The following is a 14,301-nucleotide window of genomic DNA, read 5'->3' on the forward strand; positions in this document are numbered from 1 at the left end:
CCTGCGTAGCTGGTGTTGTAGAGGCGTCGCAGAAGTTCCTCACAGGGGGTCTGCGTTTTTAATTCGTTGATAAGGAGTGTCCTTAGTTCCGGCCAGGTGTTAGATTGTCCAATTTGTGAGAGTCGTTGTGCTTCTCCGGTGAGCTGCATCTCGATTGCACTGAACAGTATGTTATGCTGCCTTATATCATTGGTTGGATATAGGTGCATAATAAAATCTATTCTCCTTATAAACGACGTCAGATTTTCTGGAGCTCCATCGTAATTTGCCACCTGTCTTAATGAAGACAGTGCTTGGTTGAGGTGGGCTTCGGTGAGTTCTACAGCCATTTTATATCTTTTAAATTTTTTGATTTTTCTGGATTTTAGTGATGGTTTTTTTTGGGTTTTTTTTTTTTTTGTGTTTTAGTGATGGTTTGTTTTGGTTTTTTTTTTTTCTGGGTTTTAGTGATGTGTTGTTTTGTTTTTTTTTTTTCTGGGTTTTAGTGATGTGTTGTTTTGTTGATCTTCTGGTTTTTTGTGGTGTTTTGTTTTGTTAATTTTCTGGGTTTTGGTTATGTTTTATTTTGGATTTTGGTTTTTTGTTCGCACACAAGTTGGCGGTTTTTGTTCCTCAATTGGATTTAATAGTTGTAACACACAGTTAATATTTTCGCGCACAGTTGGCGTAAATATTTTTTCTTTGGTTGCAACGCACAGTTGATACTTCCGCGCACAGTTGGCAGAAAATATTTTTCACTGTTGTAGACTTTTGAGCACTACCCGTAAATTCTTGATGTCGGATCGGAAATTTATTTTGTAGTGATTATTCACTAATTCTATGTAACGCACAGATAACAGTTCTACGCGTCGCACGGATAGAATAACAGTTCACTACAATAGTTATTCACCAATTCTATGTAACACACGGATAACAATTCTATATGTAACACGGATAGAATAACTTTTTTTTTTTCCAATCCTACCGACTGCGCCAATTAAATATTCGATTTTCTCGATAAGGAAAAAAAAGATATTTTTCGTGAGTTAAGTAACGTACTTTATTATTTGAAAGAAAACTTAGAACTGATTACAAAAATGTCTTATGGTTATATTTATAGCTAAATTTGGGAGCCCTTTGGTGGCGTGGTTGATATTTCGACGATTTGATTGGTCCGATTTTAAGTGCTGAGTTAGCGTTCTCACGCCTTTGGTTGTTAGGGGGACAATTATTATTTCAAGTGTTCAATTGTTTATGTTAGTTTTTATGGATTAGCGTTCATACGCTTTGGTTTTGAGGGGGACAATTATTACTTCAAGTGTTCGATTGTTTATGTTAATTTTTATGGATTAGCGTTCATACGCTTTGGTTTTGAGGGGGACAATTGTTTACGTTATGATTTTTAGGGGCCGAAATATTTATATGTTATTGGGTATTGGAGTCGGATATATGACTATATATACTTTGTGGGGTCGGAGATGCTTCCTTCTGCCTGTTACATACATTTTGGCGACTTTAATATACCATTTCACCCTATGGGTGTATGGTATAAAAATATTATTTTGCTTAACCTATTGTTACATGTATATTCTTATGCTGCGACTTAGGCGACAGCTACAAAAGAGAGGGAGGGTGTCAGTACATATATACATATTATTTGGAGCGCTTGCATCAAAGTGCTTGGTCAGCGTTCATATGCTGGCCTGGCTCTAGCTTATGTTACGCCTGTGCATTGTTGCTCATGTTTTTTTTTTAATTCATTTATTTAACAAGAAAAAAGTAACAATTTAGAGAAAAGATAGAAGAGTATAGTGAGGAAAAAGTACAAGTGCGAAAGGACATTGAAGAAAAGGATGTTTTGGGTGCCAGTTTAACCTGCGGGACTGCCGGGGGGTATTGCTTCGCAGGCTAGAAAGGCGGTCTTCATGCCCCTCAGGCGTTTCGCTGCCTCTCCAGGCGGCGAAGAGCGTCCATAACTTTTTTTGCAAATGTGCAGGCGCGGACCATTTTCCTTGGCTAGCACACATTATGTTGGCTGTGTTCTCGACCGTAGGTAGTTCCCCAAACGCTTCCTCGAGATCATGGCGTTCGCTCTGAAATCTCGGGCAGCAGAAAAACATATGCTCGGCATCTTCTACTAAGCCGTTTTGGCATAGCATGCATTCTGGACTGCTTTCGTGCCCAAATCGGTGTAGGTATGAGTTGAAACACCCATGGCCACTTAACAATTGGGTTAACTCAAACGTTACTTCGCCGTGACTTCTCGAGAGCTAAACGTCCATCTGCCTTTGGTTGAGGATGTCCATCTTGCTTGCCAGTCTTCTAAGCTCGCTCTTCTGGCTGCTCTTTTGGCCTCTTGTTTTGCCAGTGGCGTCCATTCGCTGGTTTGCTTTCTGTTGTAGATGTACTGGGACTCCTTCGCCAGGAGATCGATGGGTGTCAATCCAGCTATGACTAGCGCAGCCTCGTCGGATATTGTTCGGAAGCCTCGACTCGTATGGCTCCCAATCTGTACGTCGATTCGAGCCCTTGACGATATGATTTCTGTCGCATAGCCGTTGCCCCAATAGGGGGTCCTTAGAGCATTATCGATCTCACGACATTTACCAATAGTACCCGTTGCCGTTGGCTTGGGCCTCTGGAGTTGAGCAAAAACCGTGTAATGCAGCGGCCTATTTCTGCAGCTTTTGTGTTTGCGTGCTCTAGATGTTCCTTGAAGCTGAGGCGGGTGTCTAGTAAAATGCCTAAATAGCGTATTGCCCTGGATGACGTTATTTTGCATATATCTAGAGAAATTTCTGCTACCTCCACGACTTTGCGGCTGCTGATCAAGACAGCTTCAGTTTTTTGGACTGCAAGTTGCAATCCTACATTGTTTAGCCATCCTTTGACTATGTCGACTGCCACGGCCGTTTTGCTCTCCGTCTCATGTAGATGCTTCGCTACCACCACTATCGCCACGTCATCTGCAAAGCCGACAATCTGGGTTCCAGGTGGGAGAGGAAGCCTAAGCACGCCATCGTACATCACGTTCCATAGGATTGGGCCCAGAACGGAGCCTTGCGGGACACCTCCTTTGACGACATGTGTGCGCCAGCCACTTTGGGTGTTGTAGCGTAGGATACGATTTCGGAAATAGTCTTCCACCATGAGGACTAGGTACTCTGGTACCCGAAATTCCCGAAGAGAGCTTAGGATCCGACTCCAGTTTGCGGTGTTGGATCATGTGAATATATGTATGTGCATATATAAATGTCCATACATATATGATCATACTTGTATCGTTGTGTATTTATGTGAATATATTTATGTGCTCACATTAATGTATACTGCACACTTATGTTTGATTGTTTATGCTTGCAAGAAAATGTTACAAGTTGAGCTCTTTGTATTGATTGATTTATGGTATGGATATACTACAGTCGTTTATATGTATAATAAACTCATCAATATTAAATTTCACGACAAAAGCTAGGAAAATAACGAAGTTATTGAGAAAAGTCACTGTTCGTGACTTTGGCGTTTGTATGGGAGCTATATGATATAGTGGTCCGATCCGGATGAATCCGAGATATACAAGCCTACATGCAAAATTTCAACTCTGTAGCTCTAGTGGTCTAGGAGGAGATTGCGTTGATCCAGATGGACGGACAGACGGACGGACAAACGGACGGACATGGCTATATGAACTCGTCTCGTCATGCTGATCAACAATGTATTTACTTTATATGGTTGGAAATGCTTCCTTTTATACGTTGCACACTTCTGACCAAAATTAATATACCCTGTTTGCAAGGGTATAAAAATGTTTATTTCACATCCTTATGCACGATGGCTCTATTAAGCTACGGCGTTTACAACACGGTTGGGTCAATACTAATGTCTTCGAATGCCATTTGGACTACGAAACGCAACCGCAGTTTTTAAAAGATATAAAAAAAAAAATTTTGTTGATATAGAAGAAGGTTTTTGCAAGAAGACAAGGTTTTAATTTACATGGACAATTGATTGCAACAAAAGATAGTGTAAGTCATTTAGAAATATTAGCAGAAGTTTTCAAACGTTTAGTTGCCAACAAACTTGAATTAAGAATTGACAAGTGCGAATTTCTTCAGGAAGAAATTAAATATTTGGGATACGTGATAACAGTTAGCAATTTTCCAACGCCGACTAAACCACATGAGGTATAGAGTTTCCTAGGCTTACACTCTTATTTCCGACGGTTTGTTAAAGATTTTTCAACAATAAAAAAACAATGGTACGATCTGGTGAGAATAGATCGAAAAATTGAGTTTGGTGGTAAAGAATTAGAATTTTTTGAAAAATTAAAAAGAAATTTGGTAGAAGCCCCTATACTTGCTTTGTGCATCGCGACTGACCCAACAGAGTTACACTGCGACGCTAGCGCCCTTGGCTTTGGTTCATTGTACCCAGTGCTTTATTTGTCTAGGAGTAGACAAAATGGTAGATGTTATTTCGAAAAACGAATAAATTGCTTTTCTAGCGATAAAAAAAATAAAAAAGGAACAACATTGTTTAAAATGTATATCTTATTCAGATAAAAATGGAAAAGAGGAAGGCTTTCTTCATAACATTCCTAAGCAAACGGTCCCTTTTGATGTCATACACATAGATCACCATGGTCCAATACATAAGAGCAGATCTAACAAGCACATATTAGTGGTAATTTATGCTTTCACAAAGGTCGTTCGACTGTACCCATCGAAAAAAAAACAAAGTCGAAGGAGGCAGTATTAGCATTAAAAGACTATTTTAGAGCGTATTACTATACGGGTCCACTGACCCAAATGCGTTATTTCTGATCGAGGAACTTGCTTCACATCAAATAAATTTTAAGATTTTTTAGTCGAAAATGAAGTTAAACACATAAGCCGTAAGCCACCGGACAAGTAGAAATGGTGAATAGAAGTTTGGGTCCAATGATCGCTAAACTAAATGAGCCGGACAAAGGATTGTATTGGGACACAATCTTAGAAACAGTTAAATACGCACTTAACAACACGTTACAAAGGTCAATTAGTCAGCATCTAAGTAAAGTTTTGTTCGGAGTTGCACAAAGAGGAAAGGTTATAGACGCATTGAAAATTAGCTTGGATGAATTAATTAAAATAAGCATAAACAGTAACGTAGATAGAACAAGACAGGAGGCGGGTAACAGTACAGAAAAAGTACAAACGTATAATAAACGTATATTTTGACTCACATATAGGAGTATCTACATAAATAACTTATTGCCAAATTCAAAGGTCCGTTTAGAGTGACAATTGTGCTGCGCAATGACAGATATGTTTTGGAGGATGTTGATTGTTTTCCGCAAACCAGACTTCCTTATAAAGCAGTATGGGGCATCGGAATGTTTGTTTGGACATATGACTGAAGATCATCGGCGCAAATCCATAGCAACCGAAGCAGTCGCAATACGGGTGGTTGCTGGCATTCACAATTGACTTAGCACTTTATTTGTCATAGCTAAGCACTTGTCTTTAAAATCTATTAACGTTTATTAACGTGGTCATATCGGAATTTTTTTGGAGTACTCTGTGCAAAATATCCTCAGCCAAATGCGAACGATATCTTTGGATCGGCAGAACTTGGTTTGGATGTGCAGAGTTGCATGCATCTTTGATCCAAATATCGCAATACTGGTCATTCTCCAATAAATTGAGAGCTTGGCATGCACTGCGGAAAGTGGCATGCGTGACGCCGTTCACATTCCTTAAATACTGGAAAGACTTGGGACAAGTCACATTTACCAACAGCTTGCGAAGGAAGAACCATTCAATTTGATTAGTATGAACTGTAAAGAGTCTACCAATGTATTTTCTTAAATATGCCAGCATGTCCTTCGACGGGCACCCCTCGTTTACGCCGTACGAATGATTTCTTAGTTACATTCCACGTGTAATAAGAAGGTAATTCTTTGTTGTACCGAAAGCGTCTTCTTGGCATGAAGTGAAGAAAGCAGTTAGAGTTGTAGCAGGTGGATTTAGGACTCTCTTTTGAACATTTGCGTCGGTGAATTCGGATTGAGTGTAACGCATGGTCCATGGATCATGTTCTTGATGACGATTTCATGCAAATCTTTATTAACGTCGGTCCGAGGAATTTCAGCGCTTATCACATCGATCGTCGATTTCGTCTGTAGTGATTTTGTCAAAGAGCGAGAACCGAACCAATCCAAATACTTTATATTTCACCATAAAACCCATTAGTGCCTTCAGTTTTTGTCTGAAAACGCGGGATGTGATGTCATGCCTATCCGCGGACGATGTTACAATCCTCTCTTTTGCCATTCTACTAAATGCGTCCAGAACCGCACCGATCCAAATACTTTATATTTCACCATAAAATCCATTAGTGACTTCAGTTTTTGTCTGAAAACGCAGGCTGTGATGTCATGCCTATCCGCGGACGATTGCCCAAAAAATAACAGCTGCACTATCTCGTCCCAAGTTGAATTGCATTTGAACGTAATAAATAAATATGGACGGCCATAATACTGAACATATGCCATAGCATCTTGATCATATTCCTGCATGTGGCGTGGTCTACCTATATATGAAGATGTTAAAATCGTAAGCTTTTCAACATTGTTTGTATTACGGTCATTCACAACGGCATCTCGCAAATGAATATATTCCTCGGAGCGAAGTTTCGTCTGATTGAATCTGAGAAATAGCAAACGCTCTGTTTCAATTTTCGCGTACATATCCATATGGTTGTCCTCGTTTTTACTAACCATTTTTTTTATCGGTTTCTGCACCATTCACTGGATCTACCATTTTCACATTGAAGTGATATTCATTGGCACCATCCCAGAAGATAATTGGATAATGCACAGAATCGTAACTACAGTGAGTTTCAGCGACGTTTGTCAGATGATGTTTCGTCGGTGCAGAGTAATATCTCGAAGTTGGAACTGATCCCCGAATACAACAATCGCCACATTGTCTATAGTTTGAGCATTATATCTCCTGAAATGTTCTCCAGTGGGTGTTTTGTCTGCGTGGATGACAATTTTGTGAGTATCCGAGGGCATCATATCAAGTGCTGTTTTGAACAAATAGATAAATAGTGATAGATGTGATAGATTTTCCCTTTGAAAGTTGGCATGAATGGGGAAGCCATAATTTCCGCCCCAAATGAGGTATGTATTCTAGATCGTACATTGGCTTCGTCTCTTTTGTGTTTGTGCAAACTTATATATATATGGTTTATTAATAGATAATGGTACAGTAGAATTCTGGGATATGTAGTAGTTGTAATAGTAAAAGTAGAAGTCCAGTAGTAGTAATCCCTCGTAGCTGTAGTAGTAGTGCAGTAGTAGAAATCCCTCGTAGTTGTAGTAGTAGTTGCAGTAGTAGAAATCCCTCGTAGTTGTAGTAGTAGTTGCAGTAGTAGAAATCCCTCGTAGTTGTAGTAGTAGTCCCTCGTAGTTGTAGCAGGGGAGTCCGATGTTGTTCCGAAGCAATTAGTAGAACGACTGAGAAGTGCAGCTGTTAACAGACCTTTTTAACAGTGCGACGTTAACAGCTTCTTAGAGATGGGTCACATACATAACACCCCTTAACACCCAGATGGGTTAAAGAATTCCGGGGGTTGTCTTTTCCGACTCGATCTGCGAGGAGTCACTGGAGCTGGGGACAATGGTGCCGGTTCAGACAATTCAGGACAGTCGGGTATATCATCAGATATCGAGACTGCATCCTCAGCAGGTAGTTCGATTGATTCCGTGTCTTGAGTACTTTCGACAGGCGGAACCCGATCGCGAAGTTGGTCGAAGTGACGTTTAATAATGCGGCGATCATGTAAACGAACGTTGTATGAAATGGGGCCTGTCTGGTCCACAATTTCGCCTTCTATCCACTTTGGACCGGGGGCGTAGTTACGGACCCAAACCGGAGCACCAATAGAAAACTGCTTATCATTTGTTAGGTCGCAGACCTTTCCGTATGTTATTTCCTTGAGTTGAATTTTGTCGAAATATGACTTAAGCTCTCGATTACATAGTAGTTCTGCAGGGGTACGATTTGTCGTGGAGTGAGGGGTAGTATGTTGGCTAAACAAATACCGCGCCAGTGCGAGATCTATGTTAATGCATCGATTTTAAAACCTAAAAATTCTACTGACGGAACTCCAAATTGACACTTGTCTCTGCGTAGGCGTAGTCCGGCCTTATGAAATCTTGAAAGCACCTCATTAAGACGCACCGCTAGCTCTTCCTCTGATTTTCCCATAACAATTATGTCATCGAAGTAGGGTAAAACACCAGAAGCGTTCTGCAATATACGTTCGATGCAGCTCTGAAAAATGCCCGGGGCTGAAGAAATTCCAAATTGTAGTCTGGTTTTTTTGAAATAACCTTTGTGTGTACATATGGTTTGCATCAATGCAGACTGCTCATCTACCACTAGTTGTTGGTACGCCTGAGCCAAGTCGATTTTCGCAAATGTGGATCCTCCTTCAACTGATGCTAATAATGAATTCATTGGAGGAATTTGATGGCCGTGTTGCTTAATCACTTTATTAATTGTAGACTTGTAGTCGCCACATATGCGAATAGTACCATCCTTTTTAATTACTGGCACTATAGGAGTCGCCCAATCGGAGTATTCAATGGGTACTAGGATACCTTGGGAGCACAGACGGTCTAATTCTTCTGCATATAATTCTTGAATTGCAAATGGAATGCGTCTTGCTGGCAGTCTGACTGGTATTGCATCAGTATTGATTTGTAATGACACAGATGGCCCCCGAAAACGGCCTAATTCAGACGAAAACAGATCCTTATACTTCACCAGAGTTGCCTCGATGCTAAGTTTAGCGTTAATGGCATGTATTCCTTCTATGCTGATGCCTAAGGGCATAAACCAGTTGCGTCCAAGTAAATTCGATCCACCGCTTGATGTAACAACCAGTGGAAGATTCGGAATGTATTTATTATCGTACTGGACAGATGTATCCACGATACCAATAACTGGAATTCGGTTTTTTCTGGTAATCCGTAAACTCTAGAGAACAATCTTGGATATTCGGTCTATCCGTTGGCCAGATATAACGAAACGTAGCTTCGTCTATCATAGTGATCGCAGACCCCGAATCCACTTCGAATTGGCATTTTCGTTTATTTATAATTATTGTAGCGATTTCCTTTGGGCAAAAAACGGTAGTATGCTGTGGACACTGTATTCTTCATTCGGCTTTTGCTTGTGTGGTCCTCGGTAGGAGGCATGGCCACTCGATGTGTTGAATGCTTTACGACCCGGGTCTCTTACAGCCCGGCAGACTCGTTGAAGATGGCCTGCTCGGTGACAGGCATGGCACACAGTGTTCCGATGTGGGCACAGTTTCCGCAAGTGAGCACCCCCGCAACCATCGCATGGCTGGTGGTGCTGATTGGGTCGGCTTGGACGGATCGCGTTGGTCTGCACTTCGTGTATCGACTCAGTGCTCTCAGCTGTATTTCGCATGGCCAAAGCGCTGTGAGCAGCGGCCTCACTAGATGTGGCGCGTTCCATCGCGCGTTGAATCGTTAAATCTGCCTCTGCTAACAGACTCTTCTGAAGACCCTCATCCTTCATTCCACATACGAAGCGATCGCGCAACATGCGATCCAAAGCAGCTCCGAATTTGCAGTCGACAGCGAGAGTCCTAAGTGCAGCCATGTAGTTCGCAACCGATTCATCAATTAGTTGGTCTCGCTTGTGAAATTGGTAGTAGGCCGCAATTTCCGATTGACATGGAGACAAATGTTGGTTGAGTATTTCATATATTTCCGATAAACTCAAATCACTCACATGAGTAGGGGATGCCAATGACGTTAGAAGCTCGAACAGTGGAGCGCCAGCCAGCGTAAGCAATGCAGCCTTCTTCCGTGCTTCCTCCGTAACGTCATTGGCCAGAAGATACAGTTCAAAACGCTGCTTGTAAGTTGTCCATTTGTTTGGGTGATTTAAGTCAAATGTTTCTAACTGACCCACTCCTGACATTATCACTGATTTATTTGTTGTTTTGCGTTCTGTAGCAATATTCACTTGGCGGGCTTTTCCTCATGTGATTCCAAATCAGACATTAGTAGTTGAATTCGATCGTATGTGTGTGTGTGAGCATCAATTCAAATGCAGTAGTCGTAGCGCGTCTGTCTGCCAATGGGCGCGTTGGAAAAGTACCGTTTCTTTATTCCAATAAACTTGGCGCCAGTACTCATGCGGTTTTGGCGTCTCTTTGTTCGCTTTCGCTTTGTCGATTGTAACTGTACACGACATATATATAAGTTTGACGAATTATCCCATCCTCGTCGCCAATTTTGTGTTTGTGCAAACTTATATATATATGGTTTATTAATAGATAATGGTACAGTAGAATTCTGGGATATGTAGTAGTTGTAATAGTAGAAGTAGTCCAGTAGTAGTAATCCCTCGTAGCTGTAGTAGTAGTGCAGTAGTAGAAATCCCTCGTAGTTGTAGTAGTAGTTGCAGTAGTAGAAATCCCTCGTAGTTGTAGTAGTAGTTGCAGTAGTAGAAATCCCTCGTAGTTGTAGTAGTAGTTGCAGTAGTAGAAATCCCTCGTAGTTGTAGTAGTAGTCCCTCGTAGTTGTAGCAGGGGAGTCCAATGTTGTTCCGAAGCAATTAGTAAAACGACTGAGAAGTGCAGCTGTTAACAGACCTTTTTAACAGTGCGACGATAACAGCTCCTTAGAGATGGGTCACATACATAACAGTCTCTATCATAACCGATGAAGTACATTTGAAGAAATTTATGTTCACTATCTGGGAAGGGGAGCAGGTCGCCAGCTTTGTGATAGATTTGCCTTTTGACTTTGAAATATAGGCATGAATTAGGAAGCGACAATTTTCGCCCCAAATGACGTCATTTGGAAGCTGGAAATAGAAATATATAGAAATGCAATACTGCGATACTATTGCTCATGTCGATCTATTTATACCTATGCACGGGATTCAGCTACCTTTTCCCTATGCAGCAATTGTGTAGCTGCAGACCGCGACTCTCGGGCTTGCAAACGCTCACGCTCAAGGCTAGAGTGCAGCTAGGCAGCTGCGAGTACGACGACCCAAATTCGCTTTTTTAGGATGCATTATTTCATTAGCAACTTTTGGTTTATAACTGAAACAGGAATGAATAAATCAAATCATTCCGCTCAACACCTATGTTACAACATGTTTACTCCGCCCACTCACTTAAAACGGTAAAATCATTCAGGGTATCCAGGCCCGGACTGGGACCTTAAGGGCCCACCGGGCACAAGTTGAAAGGCCCCCTATACTATATTCTTGAAAAATTATTTCTGAGGAAAATGAAAGGTACACATTTTTGGGTTTAACGTCAAGTAAGTATCAAGTACAAAAACGACTTCTTACAAATAAACAAACATTTTAATTTGCCTACCGCTTCTACGTAAGGCGTAATTTTACTAGATTTTAACACTCATCAAACAGACAAAAGCTTTTTAATAATTCGTTCATCTTCAATTTGATTCAAGTTTTTTTTTTCAACTGCCATAAGCAAAAAAAGTTTCTAAATGCTTATGCGTCAAACAGCTTCTCAATCTGTTTTTGACATATTTCAGAAACAGCAAGAAACAGCTACGATATGATGAAAATTTTTCGGGTCGATTCATGCGAAATCTGCTGCTAGTTTTCCATGTTCCGTAAACCGTAATTTAATTGCACAAATAGTTTTATCAATAATGACATTGTGAACTTCTACCATAAATTTTTATTGAGGTTCATCGATTTGTTCATCACGGTTTTTGTCAACCGGTAACCTTTTCTTTTTGTGCGGCGTATTTTACTAGGAACCTTGTGTATTAAAACCTAGTAAAAATAAATGAAGTCCACTGCTACATAATACTTCTTCGCTTTGGAAAACAATGTTCTCGAGTTCAAAGTATTCGCTGACTGAATAGGGATAGGGTGAATAAGGTGAAGCCATTTCGGTTTAATCTTAAACACTAACCATCTTATGAACTTGATCGGTGTCAGTTGTGGCACATAGAAATGGCTGTTCAATGAAAGACGTTAGTGTTTCTTGAAGTTATTAAATGTTTATTTATTTATATATATATCTAGGCACTAGCACATAAACCAGTGACTAAAGGTTGTCGCAACCAACACATAAATTGGGTGGACCTCGGAGTGAGATTACAAAGGTAGAGATGGGGGCCAAAGACACAGCGATGCACACCCGATGTAGCTACAATTGGTATCTGATCTTACTAAGAATAATGCATTTCTTTTATAGTACAAAATAGCGAGCTCACCAGTGCATAGTGTTAGGTCAGCAAAGTACGTTTTTATTGATTAACTAGGTCTTTATTGTTTACTGCTGACCATATCAGATCTACTTATGACTGATGAGCCATCGATATCTATAATCGGGTTACATACTTAATATTGACATACATTTCCATTCGTTCTATATTATAATTGGCTTAATGTTAGCTTATTTTATATAATCTAAACACCAACATACTCCCGGCCGTTGAACACCTGTTCAACGTTATCCAACGTTGACCGCAAAATTGCTGGGGGCTGGGCTTACTGCAGCAGGAGTCGGTATGGGATTGACGATCCTCACGGTTGTCTGCTCTGGACCATTGTGTCTTGGGGGTTGTGAGCATCTTTTTATTCCATATACCATCACAAGAACCAATGGTATTGTTAGCGCTACGTAGGAGACTATAACATGGTGAGCCGGCTGGCTGGGGTCTTCTGGCAATTTCCAGTTTTGCTTAGTTTCCAGTTTTCCTTGAATGTTGCTTAGTTCGTCGTAGCTTAGCTGCATCTTTGTGAATTGTGTTGTTGTTGGCGCTACTTTTGTTGGGCCAATGCTGAAGTTGCCAAATCGGACATATGACAATTTCATTGTGTCTGTCGTAGTTATACGGTGACCTGTTATTCGTATAGCAGAACTCCTAGCTGTACACGTCGGGTCTAGAGTTAACAATCCAGTCTTCTTAATAGTGACACCTTGTATATTATCGTCACAGGTCACTGCGAGTTCAATTGGTCTAGTGGTGGCAAAAATCCACTGATTTTTGTGATACATGTCGTACCACACGAATGATCTGTTTGTGTGTTGTATTTGGCAAGTTGATGATTTTGTGTTTTTGAATAGCTGGAACTCACAGTTGCTATTACCCGAAAACGTCGTTTGTTTATCAAAACAAATATATTGCTCGTTGTTGAGCTGATGGCATTGTTCCAAATCGGCTCTTGAGAGCCCAATGTATTGATTCTGTTCCTTGTTGACAGCAATGATGGGAATTTTAATGTTCATGATTACAATCCCATGAGTTCCAATTGCTGGAATGGGTACCAGGTTATACAGTTGCACTGCCTGCGTTGCCACTAATGGAAATGTGACCTTAAATATCACATGATTGTTTGCGATTGTGCCTTGTGCCTTCATTAAGCCATATAATTGCAAGACGTCGTTATCTGGAACTGGCAAATCCAAACCAAACGGAAGATGCCTCTTCAGTTGGTTCAGATGTTCCCGAAGCTGGCCTGGTGATAGTAGTAACGGGCTTATTTTGCTATGATGGGCATCTGTAAATACTCGGGAAATTTCGGTTTGAATTCGTTGCAAATTCCCTGCAATAACTGTCATCTGAGTAGTTAGCGTGATATACCATTGCAATGCCTTTACTGCATTGTCCTGGACCTTGGTCATGTCGTTCAGTTGTCCGTTCATCTCGCTTAATGATATTTATCGTTGAATCAATTACAGATGTCTGATTTTGCAGCAAGTTCAATAAGTAATCTTCATTTGATTTAACCTTTCGTATGGTGCCTGACATCTCTGTTGCATACTTTGAGTCCAGCACACCAAATAAGCCGTTCGCAATGTTCCCAATTATATCTAAGGGCGATCGTCGTTGGCGTTCTATGTGAAGGAGATCATTTCCTGTCCGTAGCTCTGAGTTGACATGCTCGAAGTGCCTCTGCATTGCGGTGCATGCCTCTGGAACCTTCATTAACACGCATATTTCTCCAACCTTTACTACTCCGTCTGAAAATGTCTTCAGGTCGGCCCAATATGGTTCGAGATCGTAGAATGCCACAATAGTCCAGTCAGACGTTGCCATCCTTCCTGTGCCAATACTTTCATAGTATATGCCTGGTTTGGGGTTGAATCGAGTTATATTAGTTCTTTGAGCAAATGCTATAGGCAATAATAACAGCATTAGGCAGATCGTCATTGCCAACGGTGGCAGACCGATCGATAAGCGTCTTTTTGTTTTTGGTTCTGCGTTGTCCTCGATACCAGGGTCTTTTT

At 40.9% G+C, this 14,301-nt stretch overlaps 1 protein-coding gene across 1 annotated transcript; it reads right to left on the bottom strand.

The window, feature by feature from the left end:
• Nucleotides 1-7,566: 7,566 nt before the first annotated feature.
• On the bottom strand, nt 7,567-9,989 carry LOC124461688. The gene is made up of 4 exons (XM_047013178.1): nt 9,185-9,989; nt 8,375-8,977; nt 8,114-8,320; nt 7,567-8,015 (listed from the first exon to the last, which is right to left on the bottom strand). The coding sequence occupies exons 1-4, from the start codon at nt 9,987-9,989 to the stop codon at nt 7,567-7,569; spliced, it is 2,064 nt and encodes a 687-aa protein (XP_046869134.1).
• Nucleotides 9,990-14,301: the final 4,312 nt, after the last annotated feature.

Source organism: Drosophila willistoni, unplaced genomic scaffold, assembly GCF_018902025.1.
Source record: "Drosophila willistoni isolate 14030-0811.24 unplaced genomic scaffold, UCI_dwil_1.1 Seg594, whole genome shotgun sequence".
Lineage (NCBI taxonomy): Eukaryota > Metazoa > Arthropoda > Insecta > Diptera > Drosophilidae > Drosophila > Drosophila willistoni.